Source organism: Molossus molossus, unplaced genomic scaffold (assembly GCF_014108415.1).
Source record: "Molossus molossus isolate mMolMol1 unplaced genomic scaffold, mMolMol1.p scaffold_m16_p_14, whole genome shotgun sequence".
Classification (NCBI taxonomy): Eukaryota; Metazoa; Chordata; class Mammalia; order Chiroptera; family Molossidae; genus Molossus; species Molossus molossus.
The window spans coordinates 1,734,361-1,748,869 of record NW_023425349.1 but is presented as its reverse complement, the minus strand read 5'-3'; the positions used below and the strand labels follow the sequence as shown (position 1 = coordinate 1,748,869).

Sequence of the window (14,509 nt, the reverse complement as noted above, 5' to 3'; positions counted from 1 at the left end):
GCTCAGGGCGGGGTCGTCCAAAGGCCAGCTGGATCTCCCTGAAATGGCCCGAGGGGACCCGAAGGGTCAGGCTGCCCGTGCAGGGGGCCGTTGGTCACTCGAGAGCGGTTCAAGGGCCCATTTGCGCGGCGACCGCCTCCTTGGGCCGCCTTTGGAGCTGTGGTCTGGGCTCAGGGGCCACGGTGGAGGGGGGCAGGGGGACGGGGCGGCCGGGCGGGCGAGGAGGCCCAGACTGTGGGGGGCGGTACCAGAGTCCCAGCGACCAGGCTGCCGGGGCGCGGGGGCTGGGAGGGGGCGCGGTGCCAGGAGCTAGGTGACCCGGCGGCGGAAAGGGGAGTGCCGCGGGGCGGGCCCGGGGACACGGGCCGGGCCGGGCCGGGGGCGGCGCCGGAGCCCAGTGGCCGGTGTCGGGGGAGTCGCAGGGCGCGCCGCACCTACCGCTTCCCTGGCGCGCGCTCTCCACCCCGCGCCGCCCCGCCCCTCGGGCCTCGCAATAAGGGGCGCGGGCGGGGCGGGGACGGGGCGAGCCGCCGGCAGCCCAGGTCGGCTTCGCGCCCGCCGCGGAGCTGAGGCCGGGAGCCCGAGGCCAGCGCCGTCGGGGCTCCGCGGGCGCACCGCCGAGCGCACGCCGGGCGCACCGCGCGGCCATGGACCTGTGGCCGTGGCTGAGCGCGGCGCTGCTGCTGCTGCTGCTGCTCGTGCAGCTGAGCCGCTCCGCCCGCTTCTACGCCAAGGTCTCCCTGTACTGCGCGGCCTGCTTCGTGATGTCCATCGTGGCCGCGGCTGTCTGCCTGCTGCGCCACGGCGGCCGGACGGTGGAGAACATGAGGCAAGGGGCCGGGCGGGCGAGCTGGGGGGCGGGGGGCGCCCGGCCGCCGCCTGCTTCCGCTTCCCCAACTTTCTTCTCGCCTCTCCCTCCTTCCTGCCCCGCCCGCGCCGCGCCTGGGCTCTCCGGCGGGCGGCGAGTGGGGAGCGCGGCTGGGGAGGCGGACGGGGGAGGCCGGGGTCCCCGGGAGCCGGCGTCACAGTGTCCCCGCGCCCTGGCCCGGAGGCCCCGGCCGGGAGCAGGCACTGACGCCTGAAACAGGTCTCGGCCTCCGGCGCCGCCGCGTCCCTGCGCCCCGCCGAGGGCGTGCTCGGTGCGCGTCCCGGGCGGGCGGACAGTGGCGCAGCCGCTTCCCGGGGAGCAGGGGCCTGGGCCTCTCGGGGGAGGCTCGATCCTGCTTCCTCGCGGGGAAACCGAGGCCGGGACGGCGCAACACCGCCCCCGCCTGGCCTCGGAGCTCTGGGGCGCTGGATCGTCTCCTGCACCCCTTCTCCCTCCTGCCCGCCACCTGGTCCCAGGCTCCCTGGCAGCTTCCTCCTTTCCTTCCTCTGCTCGGGAAGGTGCTGAGGCTCCGCGATGGGGAGGGGGAGGGTTGGCCCTCAGGGTCCACTTTCAGTCCAGGTGAAGGAAGGGGTGGCGGCTGGACCGTTCCTCTGGAAGTCTCCCAGGCCCCAGCAGCTGGGTGTTGGGGCGTGGGGGGTAGGGCGTGGAGCAGGGCCCCAGGCTGGGCTGACTAGAAGAGTTGGGGGCCTCTCCATGTCAGAGGCTAGGGGGAGTGGCTGCCAGAGATGGGGCTCCTTCTTGCCCTTTGATCCGATTTCTCATGCAGGGCATAGCTGTTGCTAACATTTCTCTGTGAGTTTTAGTATTGCAACAGTCTGTTGGCTGTGACCTTGTGTGGGGACACTGGTCCGAGCCCCCCACCACCCAGTGGTTAGAGAGCAGTGTGTGAGGGTTCCTGGCTTTCTGCCATCTTTGTCCTTGCCTGGGGCAGGCTGGTGCTCCCAGGACTGGCCCTCACTGCCTGGGTCTCCCGGCCCTGTCTTCAGGGATTAGTGACTTCCCTCGCTACTGACTTGGCTCAGAGTGAGGGCCGGTGGGTGCTCAGGAAGACTGTGCTCGCCCCCACACGCTGCAGATGGCCCGAGCATTGTCCTAGGGAGCATCCCAGGCAGCCAGGCCCAGGTGAGCCCCAGGTGAGCCCCAGGTGCAGCCCTTCAGCAGCGGTCCTCCCAAGCAGAGTGTCCTCCGGTGTGGGCAGGGCAGGGCCTGTTTCCAGAGAAGAGTGTTTCTTCTGAGCTGCCCCGGGCTGCTGCAGACGACGTTGCAGGCCTGGCCTGAGGTTCAGGGCCCGGGAGCCTGTTCACCCTGGACCTGCCGGGGCTGGGCCTGGAGGAAGAGGAGGGTGGTTCTGGGTTCTGGGTATCGCCTGGAGCCAGGCCAGGGGCTGGTGCGTCTGGTTCTGAGGCAGCAGGGGCCCCCCGGGGTGCAGGCAGGGAGCTGGGCCCAGAGCTGGTTTTCAGAGCGACAGAGATCCTGGAGGTGACCCTTCCCCTCCCCCGCTCTGTGTCATCAGGTGGCCTCTTTATAAGCGGCTTCCCTGACTTTTAAAAGGCCCCTCTGGCTCTTTCTGGAGGAGGCTAGACTTGAAAGCTGCTTCCCCCTGGGTCAAGTCAGGAGTCCCTGACGGGGTGGTTGGACCTGGCAGGCTGGCCCTCCAGCCCCGCCCCGCCTGGCCTCAAGGGGCCTGGGTGCATTCTTCTCTCCTCTGGTCCCAGCCTCTCGTGTGCTCTCCTCGGGAGCCTGGGGGCCCCGCTGGTGCGCGGTGGGAACTTCCTGTCTCCTCCCTCCCCAGGGGAGCCCCCAGACTCAGGCTTTGCAAAGGGCCCACTCCAGGACATAGGAGCAGGTGCCGTTCTCGCCAGGGAGAAGGTGGGCCTGGGAGCAGAAAACCCACAGCCTGTGCCCCAGAGCCCACGGGGGTGGGTCACAGTGATGACTCCCAGCGATGACTAGGGCAGGGTGACTGAACGTGACTTTGCAGAGGGATGTAGCTGGGAGGCTGACAGATGCAGAGTGAGGAGGTGCCCTGGTGCCCTGTGCCGCTGGTGCAGGGCCCTGGCGCACGGGAGGTGGTGTGTTGACGTGTGGGAGGGGCTGAGAACAGGATCCCTACCCCTCCGAGTCTGCCCAGTTTGTCCTGGGACCCATGAGCACCCTGGGTGCCCGCCTGGCTCTCTCCAGCCCTACCCTGACTCCGGAAGGCCTCTCCCTCCCTGCCAGCCCCCACTCCATCCCCTGAGCCCCCACGGTGCGCCCCAGGTGCCTCAGCCTTGGGGGTGGATTACTGTATGTTCCTTTTCTCAGATGAAGAGTCTGAGGTTCAGAGAAGCAACTTGAAAATAAGGCCTCCTGCCCTGGCCCATTTGCACAGTGGTTAGAACGTCGGTCCGCGGACCAACGAGTCACGGGTTCGATTCTGGTCAAGGGCATGTACCTCGGTTGCAGGTCATCCTGGGCCCTGGTCAGGGTCATTCTGGAGGCAACCAGTCTATGTGTATCTCTCCCATCCATGTTTTTTTCTCTCTCTCTCTCTGTCCCTCCCTCCCACTCTATCTGAGGATAAATGAAAAAATATCCTTGGGTGAGGATTTTTTTTTCCTGTATTGATTTTAGAGAGAGAGGAAGGGAGAGAGAGATAGAAACTTCGATGAGAGAGAACATAGATTTGCCCCCTCCTACACGTCCCCCACTGGGGATGGGCCCACAACCTGGGCATGTGCCCTGACCGGGAATCGAACCGGCGACCTCTTGGTGCAGATTCGACGCTCAACCACTGAGTCACACCCGCCTGGCTTGGGTGAGGATTTATTTATTTATTTTTTTAATCCTCACCCGAGGACATTTTTCCATTTTTTGTTCAGATAGAGCGGGAGGGAGAGAGAGGAAGAGAGAGAGAGAGAAACATCGATGTGAAGGGACACATCGAGTGGCTGCCACCCGCACGACCAACCAGGGCCGGGGACAAACTGCAACCGAGGTACATGCCCTTAGCAGGAACCGAACCCGGGTCTCTCTGTACCGCAGGCCGACGCTCCAACCGCTGAGCCAAACCGGCCAGGGCTTGGGTGAGGATTTTAAAAAAAAGAAAGAAAAGGCCTTCAGGAGGTGGGAAGGGGTGTTGTCCGGGTCCCAGAGCTAGGACATGGTAGAACCAGGGGCGGTCCCAGCGAGGGCGACTCCACAGTGCTTGCTTCTCCCCTTTCCTCCACCCCCCCCCCCAGAGGCCAAGGGCCCACTGTGGGGCTGGAGACCAGGCTTCAGGGCCGCCCTGAGCTGGGGAGTGGGGGCCGCCTCCCTGCTTGGTCCCTCCACTATGTTCCGTCTTTCTCCTGAGCAATGGGCCCTTCTCCGCGGGGCTCTGGATGGGCACCCAAGGGGGCTGTGCGGTTAGACCTGAGTTCTGAGTGTGAGCGGAACAGTTGACTGTTCTGAGCAGACTGGGGATGAAGCCAAGGACTCCTCCCGGGCTGGTGGTGCCCTGTGTGCAGCCCTAGGGAGGAGGAGCAAGCCCTTCCCTTGTCCTGGGAGACAGACGTCCTTACTGCACCCATTTGACAGAGAGGAAAGTGAAGCTCAGAGAAGCCGCGTGTGAGGATTGGGCTCCGCTGCAGGCCAGGAGCCCTAATCGCAGCAGTTTAACCAGGGTTTACTTTTTTTTTTGTGGTACGTGCCCCTAGCAGGAACCGAACTGGGACTCTCTGGTCTGTAGGCCGATGCTGAACCGCTGACCCAAACTGGCTAGGGCCAGAGTTTACTTTTTAAAAAATATTTTATTATTGACTTTTTAGAGAGAGAGAGAGAGAGAGAGCAACATGGATGTGAAACATCGATTGGCTGCCTCCTGCACGCGGGGATCGAGCCTGCGACCGGGGCATGTGCCCTGACCGGGAATCGAACTAGGACCTTAGACCATGGGACAACGCTCCATCCACCGAGCCACACCGGCCGGGCCAGAGTTTACTTTTTCATGCATCAAAGTAGACCACAGCTGGGCAGCCCGAGTCCACAGAAAGCTTCCAGTTCCTCCGTCCCGTGGCCACCATTGTGGTAGGACCTCTGGGGACTGGACCATCCTGTGGCCAGGACCTGGGCAGCGTGGCTCTTAGCTGCAAGAGAGGCGGGGCGGTGAGGCCCTTGGCCTGCACAGGCCATGCCCACATAGGACATCGAGGGGAGAATGGGCCATCCAGGCCAGGGGACTTGTCCATGCTTCCGGGATTGACCCCAGAATGGCCAGCCTCTTAGCCAATGCTATGAGAAACTGAGTGGTCGGGGGGAGGGCTGCGTGGATGGGGACACAGTGTGGCTGGGCAGTGCCACAGCACCTGGGGGCTGGCCTGGGGCTCTGGCCTGGAAGGGAAACCCACCCTGTTCTGCAGAGACAGACTGTTTCCTGGGCCCAGAAACCAGGGCTCCCACCAGCCCTGGAGACTTGCCGGGAGGGTTTCCCCGATAGCTTGTCGCTCGTGGGCCAGTCTTTCCAAGCCCCTGCATTTGCCCTACTCTGCACACCCCCTCTTAGCACCTCTGGGCATCTGCACAGGCTGGAAACCCCCGCCCCCACCCCACGCCGGTTCTTGTCCCCTTCTCGTGCTCCAGCTCGTATGACACCTGCTGGAAAACACCCCAACTCTGCCAGGCAGCTTCGCTGGGGCCTCCCTCCCTGGGGCAGACCCATGGTTGGCTGCTGCCTTCCCGACAGGGCTGCCCCTAAGTGAGCCCCCACATCCCCGCTCTGGCTCTGGCTGGGGCTGGCGCCTTGGCCCAAACAGCCCGCCTGGGTCTCCTGGCGAGGGCGGAGATCAGCACGTGGCCTGGCCTGACCTTGAACTGCCTCCCGGCCGCCCTGAGCAGGGGCCAGCGGGGCAGCAGTGGGCTGCGAGGGGTAGCCAAGGTACTTGGGGTTCTTTCACGGGTATCCCAGCCTCGTTGTGTTCAGTCTCTCTGCACACTTCCCATTTCACAGGCAGAAGTGGAGGTTTGGCTCAGCGGCCGGAGCATCGGCCTGAGGACCAGAGTCCCGGGTTTGGTTCCTGCTAGGGGCACGTACCAAAAAAAAAAAAAAAGAAGTGGACGTTTAGGGAGTTCAAGTGCGTTGCCCAAGGTCACGGCTGGTGAGAAGGTAGTCACGGTCCAACTGCGGGTCTGTGTGACCTAGAGCTTGAGAGCGACCCAGGTGTCCTCGTGCTGTGCACGGAAGGCTCAACAGGGCAGTGTCCCGGAGCCCAGTCTGGGCTCCCATGGGCCCCAGAAGGGTCTGTGACGTTCGCAGCGCCGGTCTGAGGCTCAGTGGCGGGCTCCTGAAAGACCCGGGGAGCCAGGACATCCCCTTTGCTGTGGACCTGGCTCCTCCGCAGGCGTTGGGAAGGGCCTGCGCTGGGGCCGCCTGCCTTCAGGGGGAGCTCACTCCAGGCACCCACCAGGCAGCCGTCCCGCTGGGCGAGGCACCCAGCCCGTCCCCTGGGCACCGGGGCTGCCCTGGGGGTGCAGGGATGCAGTTGGGGGCTGGACAACGCGGGACAGCAACCCCAGAGCTGTGTGACCACGTCCGGGCACTTTGCCCGAGCTTTGGGCTGGCACTTGGGAAAAGGCCTGGCTGGGCAGGGGCAGCCTGCAGGTGACGGTCGCTTTGAGCATCCCGGCTTGCTGATGGGCTGAGTAGGGCGGTAGGGCCCAGGGGGGCGAGAGGGCTCAGAAGGAGGGTCAGTTCTGAACCCGGAGCCCAGCCCTCCCCCAGCAGGCCCTTTGCCTGGAATCCGTGTGTTTTCAAAGCCAGGTTCAGAGGTGGGTTCTGGCCCACGCTGGCTCCCTGCTGAGTGGCCTCGGGAGGGTCACGTGACAGCTGAGCCTCAGCCTCCTCGTCTGCAGCATGGGTACAGTGAGCGTCTGGACCTTGTGGGGTTATTGTCTGAGCAGGACGGACTCATGGAGGACTGGAGGTGTTCGGCCGATGCCAACTGTGGGGGCTGTTCCCACCACCCGGCTTTCTCTGCCTGGTGCCGTGGCAGGGGGGTACTCGGAAGTGGCCGCTGGCCGCAGGAGCCCCCGCGAGCTGGGTTTGCTTCCTTGCCTGAGGGAACACTGATAAATGACTATGTATAGCTCCTCCCCACGTTCCTGGAAAACCTGGAAGACGGGGGTCACTGGGAGAAGGGAAGCGGGGCGCCACCCGTGTGTATGTGGCCGGTGGAAAATGGCTGGTCCTGGGGACTGTCCCCTCCCAGGATGCCCCTTCCTTTCGGAGCTCACTGCAGTCCCCTGGCTGCCCCCCAGCTGCCCCCCGGCTGCGGTGCTCCTTAGTCTGAGAGTAGTTGTTTGTAGAAGTGTCGGGAGTATGCTGCTGGGGAGCGCGGGGGGCCCAGGTCCTCGCAGCCCCACCGTCTGTCCCTGCCGAGCCTCTGGCCCGGGTGCACCTCCTGGCCAGGCCACCCGGCCCTGCTGCCAGAGGTTGATACATAGTATCTTTCCTAGTTCAAAACCTAGATTAGGTACAACAGGCAAATAGCCCTGGAGAGGACGGGGCTGGCTGCAGAGCAAGGCCAGTGCGGCCGACGCCACTGACCTGGACACGAAACGGTGAAGCGAGTGGGACGTGAAGTGTGTTGCACCACAAGTTATTATTGTATTTTTAATATCCTCACTGGAGAATATTTTTCCGTTGATTTTCACATAGAGTGGGAGAGAGGGAGGGAGAGAGAGAACCCCGACCCTGGCCGGGGGCCGAACCGAAACCGAGGTACGTGCCCTTGGCCAAAATCGAACCCATGACTCTGGTCCACGGGCCAACGCTCTAACTGCTGAGCCAAACCGGCCAGGGCTGCCACAAGCGTGTGTGTGTGTATTTTTAATCTTTTATTTATTTTTCTTTATTGATTTTAGGAAGAGAGGAAGGGAGAGGGAGGGAGATAGAAACATCGATGAGAGAGAACATCGATGGGCCCACAACCTGGCACGTGCCCTGACCAGGCACCGAACCAGCGACCTCTTGGTGCAGGGTCGACGCTCAACCACCGAGCCACAGCGACCGGGCTACCACACGTTTTTTAAAAAAGAAAAACGGCAGCCAGCAAAACCCACTTCGAGGGGCAGCCCTGCCGGTTCCGCAGCCTGCGCGTCTCCCTGTGCAGCTGGGGCGAGCAGCCTGGTGCCGTGGGAGGTCCTCGGGGCTGCAGTCGGGCTCCCACGTAACAAGGGACCTGGTCGCCCTGTCCTCACCGCCGCAGCCTGTGAAATGGACCCCAGTTTATTCCATCCTCCCTCCTGGGGCTGGTGGTTCCAGATTTTTCTAACTCAGGGTACACTGGCGTGTCCCCGCACCCACGACAGCCTTCCTCCGAGCACAGGGCCTCCCCGAGGGCTCGTGCAGGGCACTGCCAACCCGCCAACATCCTCCATCGGCCCGTGTCTGCTTCCCGTTGCCTCTCTCCAGGCCATTGCCCAACGCCTACCGTTACAGCTGCTTTTTCTTTCTCTTTTTTTATGTTTTTATTGATTTTTTTTTAGGGGGAGGAGAGAGAGAGAGAAACATTGATGTGAGAAGCATCGATCGGCCGCCTCCTGCACACCCCCCCCGGGGATGGAGCCCGCAACCCGGGCCTGTGCCCTGACCAGGAATGGAACCGGAATCAGTCCACGGGACGTTGCCCAACCCACGGAGCCGTACCGGCCGGGCCGGTTCCAGCTTCTTATCTGTGCCAATCTGAAGCGTGACAACAGGCCTTCTTGTTTTGATTGGCATTTCTTCACTCGACTTTTCCCATGTGGTTTGGGCACTTCCGGTTTTGCTCTGTCAACTGTGTGCTTGGGTTCCCCCTGGTCCCTTTAGTCCTCACAGAGACCGCAGAGGCTCCGGCAGGTCTCCCAGCGCCTGTGCGGGGCCTGCAGCCTGGCCCAGCCCCGGCCCCGGCCAGAGCGATGGGCAGGTGCCCCTGAGCCTCAGCTTCCTCGTCCACAACACCGAGCAGTGAGAATGGCCTGCTCTCCCCACAGGAGTGAGGTTCAGTGAGGCACAGCTGGACACAGGACAAACCCTGTGTGAGCCCGCTCGGATGCGGTCCCTGAGGGGTCAGATTCACAGACAGCAGACGGTGGGGCCAGGCTGGGGGAGAGGCGGGGAGTCATGTCTAATGGACGTTGTCAGTTTGGGAGGATGGACAGTCCTGGAGTGGGTGTGGCAGCCTCCCCACAGCGAGTGTCCTGACGCTGCCGAGCTGTGCGCTTGGACGTGGCGGGGACGGTCAGTGTCGTGTATTTGATCACAATTAAAACCTGAGCCTGGCTTTGAGGCAGGGGACCCCGCTCTGTGAGAGCCAGCTCTCGGGAACCTCCCGGGTAGAGCAGGAATCTCTCCTTCCCACAGGACCGCGGACCTGGGGGCTGGGGGCCGTGGTCACAGGGATCTCCTGGGAGAAATGGGACCGGAACCCTTGGGTCCCTGGGTGGCGTATTCCCAGGGGCCTACAGGGAGCTGCTGAGCAGTGAGCTCACACCTTGGCTCTGTTCTCTTGAGGGCTGACCCTAAAGGGTACCTGTCCTGTCCCAGGTATGAGCCGAGTCCCCGCAGGGCAGGAGACCCAGGCCGCAGCCACCTGCAGACACAGTTCCTGTGGGCAGTCAGGGCGACACTGTGCCCCTCTGCACACACCCCGTCACGGTGGCCATCGAGTTCCGGAGTGACCCAAGGCAGCCTCCTGCGGGACAGGGCCTGGCGGGGCCATGGGCTCCCAAGTCAGGAGTCCCAAGCCCACCTGCGTCCTGACTCCAGTTTCTCTCCCTGGGACCTTCCGAGACCTGCGCCTTCCTCTGTGAAAAGGGGACCTGGCCTTGCTCTGCAGGCCTGTGAGGAGCGAGGGGGCGTGGCCTGGGTGTGCCTGGCCGGGGAGTGACCTCCCGTGGGTTCAGAAGTAACGAGATCCTCCTGCACAGGTCCAGGGGGTGCCCGTGCTCGCCCCCTCCCATGGCACGGGTCCAGGGGGTGCCCGTGCTCGCCCCCTCCCGTGGCACAGGTCCAGGGGGTGCCCGTGCTCGCCCCCTCCCGTGGCACAGGTCCAGGGGATGCCCGTGCTCGCCCCCTCCCGTGGCACGGGTCCAGGGGGTGCCCGTGCTCGCCCCCTCCCGTGGCACTGCCTTGAGGGAGCAGGCACTCCCCGACTGGGCCTCCTCCCCTGCAGTGTGTGGGTGCGGGGGCACAGGGACCTCTCCCGGGTGGGGTCCTTCCGTTGCTGACATGGCTCAGACCCAGACCCAGATGGTCCCTCGGGCTCTCCAAGCCCCTTCCAGCTGGGTCCTCACTTGGCTCAGCAAGCAGGGGTGTGGACTGTGGGCCGGGCAGCTGGGTAGGGCCCTGGAACGCAGACAGGGATGCAGGCGCCCTCCCCCTGCTGGGCATCTGCCCCCAGAGGCTGCAGGTGTTGGGAGCCAGGGCAGCCCTCAGGGTCCCCTGAGTGACAGGACCTGAAGGCTCTGGATGGGAGGACAGCGCAGTCCTGTAGCCAGCCCACGAGGGAGGGAGTGGGGTCTCCCGTCTCACCACCCAGTGGACTGTGGCTCACTGGCCCATCTCCCTTTAGCATCATCAGCTGGTTCGTCCGGTCCTTCAAGTACTTATACGGCCTTCGCTTTGAAGTCAAGGACCGCCACAAGCTGACAGTGGACCACCCCTGTGTCATTGTCTCCAACCACCAGAGCATCCTGGACATGATGGGTAGGCTCAGGGTCCGAGGGAGCGCCTGGTCCGGTGGGGCTGCTGCCTCAGAGGGGTGGAGGTGGCTGGGCTGAACCTGCGGTGCGGGGCTGACCCAGGCCAGGGGACCGTGCCCCCCTCCTTTCACCGCACGTGGCCAGGGGGACTACCCAAGGGGGCGGAGGGGGAGGGGGAGGGGGGTCGGGCCCAGGGCCGCTCCCTCCTTCTCGGGGAGGTGGCCCAGGCCCTGAAGCCTCCCGCACCTCCCGCCACGCTCCAGGCCTCATGGAGATCCTCCCGGAGCGCTGCGTGCAGATCGCCAAGCGGGAGCTGCTCTTCATGGGCCCCGTGGGCCTGATCATGTACCTCGGGGGTGTCTTCTTCATCAACCGCCAGCGCTCCAGCACCGCCATGACTGTGATGGCCGAAGTGGGCGAGCGCATGGTCCAGGAGAACGTGAGTGCGGCGTCCACGCTCCGCCTGGGGGGAGGGCCGGTGTCCCGGCGGCCCCTCCGCGCACCTCCTTTGGGCATGAAGCGCGCCGGGGCTCCTCTGGCAGCTGTACACAGAAAAGCAGGGGGCAGGGCCTCCCCCACTGAGGAGTGGACTCCTTGGAGGGAAGGGGCGCAGTGTCCCTGGGGCCGGCCTCCCCCCCACCCCTCCCACAGCTGCCTCCTTTCTCCCCTGCAGCTCAAGGTGTGGATCTACCCTGAGGGCACACGGAACAACACCGGGGACCTGCTGCCTTTCAAGAAAGGTGCCTTCTACCTGGCGGTCCAGGCCCAGGTGTGCAGGGCCTCGCCTTGGGGGGGGCTGGTCCGGGTTGGCTTCAGGCCGATGGTGCTTGCTGGCCAGGTTAGGCTGGGGCCTCTGGTACTCAGGGGCCACCTCCCCCCTGCAGGTGGCAGGACCTCCTGACCCCTCCAGCGCCTAAGCCCTGACCTGCTAAGGACGGTCCCCCAGGTCTCGTCACCCACTCTGTTAAGGCTGTGCCTGCTCAGGCTGTGACCAGCTGGAGTAACACCTGTGCCCGCTGTCCCTGCGGCTTGTGCCCGCTGTCCCTGCGGCTGGGGCTCCTAGCTGGCCGGGCGAGGGCCCCCGACAGCCTGGGCCTGTTGGCCGAGTTGGCCCGTAGGAAGGCTCGCTCGGGCCCCCAGCACCCCCGGCTGGAGCGGGGTTCGGCAGTGGGCAGTGGGCATGGACGAGAAGGGCCTGAGGCGGGGGACAGGCTCTGGCCAGAGCTGGAAATGGGCTCCGCTATGGGTGGGACCTTATACTTTCTGGTCCTTGACCTCCAGGGGTGCAGTGTCCAAGAGAGGCGGGGTTGTGGTAAAGGGTGCCCTGTCCCACCGCAGGCCCATGCTGGGGGGTTCATGTAGGGAAACCATAGTCAGGGCCAGGGTGGGTGTGGCAGCTTTTCTGCTGTCTCCCCTGTGGTGGGGAGTCTCGGGCACCCCCTAGTCCTGGTCCTGAGCAAGGCCGGGGAGCCTCCTGCCACAGGCTGCAGCTGGGGCCCTGGCAGGTAGGTGGCTGAGCCCCAGGCCGGGGCCCAGGGGCCGGACTCTGATCCCAGCCCTGTCCAAGCTCCTGCCCTGTGGGCCTGCGGCCCCTTTCTGCTGGTGGTGTGGGGAGGGCTGGCGAGAGGGGAGGTGACGGTGACGCGCCAGGAGCAGCAGCAGCTCAGCTAGGACACTGGACACCATTTCCTGTCACCTCCCCGCCCTCGCTCCGTCTCCCCTCCAGGGTAGCCTCCCTGGGTCTCAGCCTGCACCCCGCTGGTGCCACCCAGAGGCTCCCTCACTGGCAGGGTTAATGATTAGCCCCAGGCACCGGTTCTGACGTTGCACTCACTGCTGGACTTAACCCTGGTGTTTTTCCGGGAACACCAGCAGGCCCTGCCCCTCCCCCGCCTGGTGCTGCCCCCAGCCTTCCAGGGATGGAGGGGGGAAGTTGGGAAGGGCGTGTGGGTGGGAAGGCCTCAGGAACCTTCTCCAGTGCACTGGACAGGGCCTCGCCCCCTAGGTAACCTTAGGACCCAATGGGGGTCACAGATGTGAAGGTCATGTGTCAACCTAGGAGGGCTTCCTGGAGGAGGTAATGCTTGAGTGAAGGTGTATAGGATGAGTTTATGGTGCCCTGGGCCATCCAACCCATAAAGGGTGTCCCAGGCCCGGGGGCTCAGCCTGTGGAAGGGCTGAGGCAGAACCAGGTGCCAGTCTGACAGCCACGGGTGCTGGGCTCCCCGGTCTGGGGGTGAATCTGGTCGTCTCCTGTGCACAGGTGCCCATCATCCCCGTGGTGTACTCCAGCTTCACGTCCTTCTACGACCCCAGGACAAAGCTCTTCACCTCAGGTAGCACCCTGCGCCGTCCCTGCGGTGCCCGGGCCCCTCGGGTATGGTTCCCACTGCCAGTGGTCACTGTGGGCCGGGCCCCTGCCACGCAGGGGAGGAGGGATGGGAGGAGAGGATGAATCTAGAGTCTAGGCCGGCGGCTGGGGAAAATGGTAGTGGGCCCCTTCCTAGTGAGCACACAGGCTCCCAGCGGGGACGGGGTCCCTGAGCTCACACAGGCCCCGGCTGTGCACGCAGCTCGGGCTCGGGGCCAGTGCGTCCAGGCCCCACTCCGAGGGGCAGCAGCCTCCCAGGCACCCCCACACCCACGGGCCACGGAGCTCGGCCTCTGCCCTTCCCTCCAGACCCCGCACCTGGCACCCAGGTGGGAAGGTGGGGTCCAAGGAAGTGGGGAGGAGCCAAGCTCACCACTCATAGTTGGGACCCCAAGGACGGCCGTGGAATGGGGGTGGGGCTGCCTGGGGGGCACACGAGAGTTTTCAGGGGGGGGACGTGTTCCGTGCCTGGGTGGCGCTTGGAGGGGAAGGCGCACTTGTCCGAACCGAGTGTGTACTTAGGAGCCAGTGTGACTGTCAGTAACTGACTGCTAAAAACCAAGCACTTGAGACCAGAGGGCTCTGCAGGGAAGGCCGGTCAGTGGCCGGTCAGTGGCCAAGGGGGAGGGGAGAGGGTTCAGCTGGTGCCGGGTGAGGAGAGGCTGTAAGCGTGGGAGCCAGGGCAGCAGGCACGGTGGGGCCCCGGCCCTCCGGGCCCCTGACTCCTACCCCGCCCACCCCAACAGGAACCATCAAGGTGGAGGTGCTGGACGACATCCCCACCAGTGGGCTCACCGTCGACGACATCCCCCAGCTCATGGACACCTGCCACCAAGCCATGAGAACGACCTTCCTGCGCATATCTAAGGCACCCCAGGAGAACGGGGCCACCGCGGGGACTGGGGCCCAGCCAGCCCAGTAGCCACGGCTGCCATCAGGAGGACCTGGAGGCGCGAGGGCAGGAGCTGGCTCGAGAGTGGACAGAGGGACGCGCCCAGTCCCCACGCGGGTCCCCTCCTGCAGCGTGGCGGCTGTCGCCTGGGCCCCAGAAGCAGGGGGCCCCTTCCTGTCAACTGGTTTCAGATCCAGGTTGCTGATGTCCCTGCTGCAGAGTCAGCTGGACACCCCACACTCTGAGGGCGGGACCCCGTCCGCCCTGTGCCTCCAGGACTGGGTGTGGGAGCAGGCAGGGCCCGACCCAAGGCCTGCATCAGGCTGGGGAGGCGGGCTCAGGGCCAGGCCATGGGAGCAGAGTAGGTACTGCCTGTGGCTGTTTTTTATAAAGGACTCTTGGAAGTGCCTGGTGAGCTGTGGTCACTCAGGGCGGGTGGCCTGGGCACGCACGGGGTCTGCTGCGCTGCCTGTGCGTCCTCTCGGGGGCCCAGCGTCGGAGCCCCCAGGGCCCCCCAGCCTCTGTGTTCCTGTCCAGGGGCTGAGCCATGTTGTAATACGTCTTGCAAACAGGGAGGGTTGAAGGGGAGCTGGTGTGTCCGGAGGCCTGGCAGGCGCTGGGGAAGGAGGCTGAAGATTTGCTCTTTAGCCACTGGCTA

General features: G+C 64.7%; 1 protein-coding gene across 1 annotated transcript; it reads left to right on the top strand.

Annotated features, from left to right (window-relative positions):
- The first annotated feature begins 635 nt into the window (after window positions 1-635).
- Window positions 636-14,259, top strand: AGPAT2 (1-acylglycerol-3-phosphate O-acyltransferase 2). Its single transcript, XM_036260417.1, has 6 exons — window positions 636-829; window positions 10,459-10,592; window positions 10,852-11,027; window positions 11,262-11,357; window positions 12,852-12,924; window positions 13,706-14,259. Exons 1-6 carry the CDS (start codon window positions 648-650, stop codon window positions 13,879-13,881), a joined length of 837 nt encoding a protein of 278 aa, XP_036116310.1. The 5' UTR covers window positions 636-647; the 3' UTR covers window positions 13,882-14,259.
- The last annotated feature ends 250 nt before the right edge of the window (window positions 14,260-14,509 follow it).

Bases quoted from the DNA above. Each gene is read 5' to 3' on its own strand.
- AGPAT2 (XM_036260417.1), top strand. From the start codon at position 648: ATGGACCTGTGGCCGTGGCTGAGCGCGGCGCTGCTGCTGCTGCTGCTG. The intron at 830-10,458 runs GCAAGGGGCCGG...ATCTCCCTTTAG, and splicing joins CGGACGGTGGAGAACATGAG to CATCATCAGCTGGTTCGTCC. The intron at 12,925-13,705 runs GTAGCACCCTGC...CCACCCCAACAG, and splicing joins GACAAAGCTCTTCACCTCAG to GAACCATCAAGGTGGAGGTG.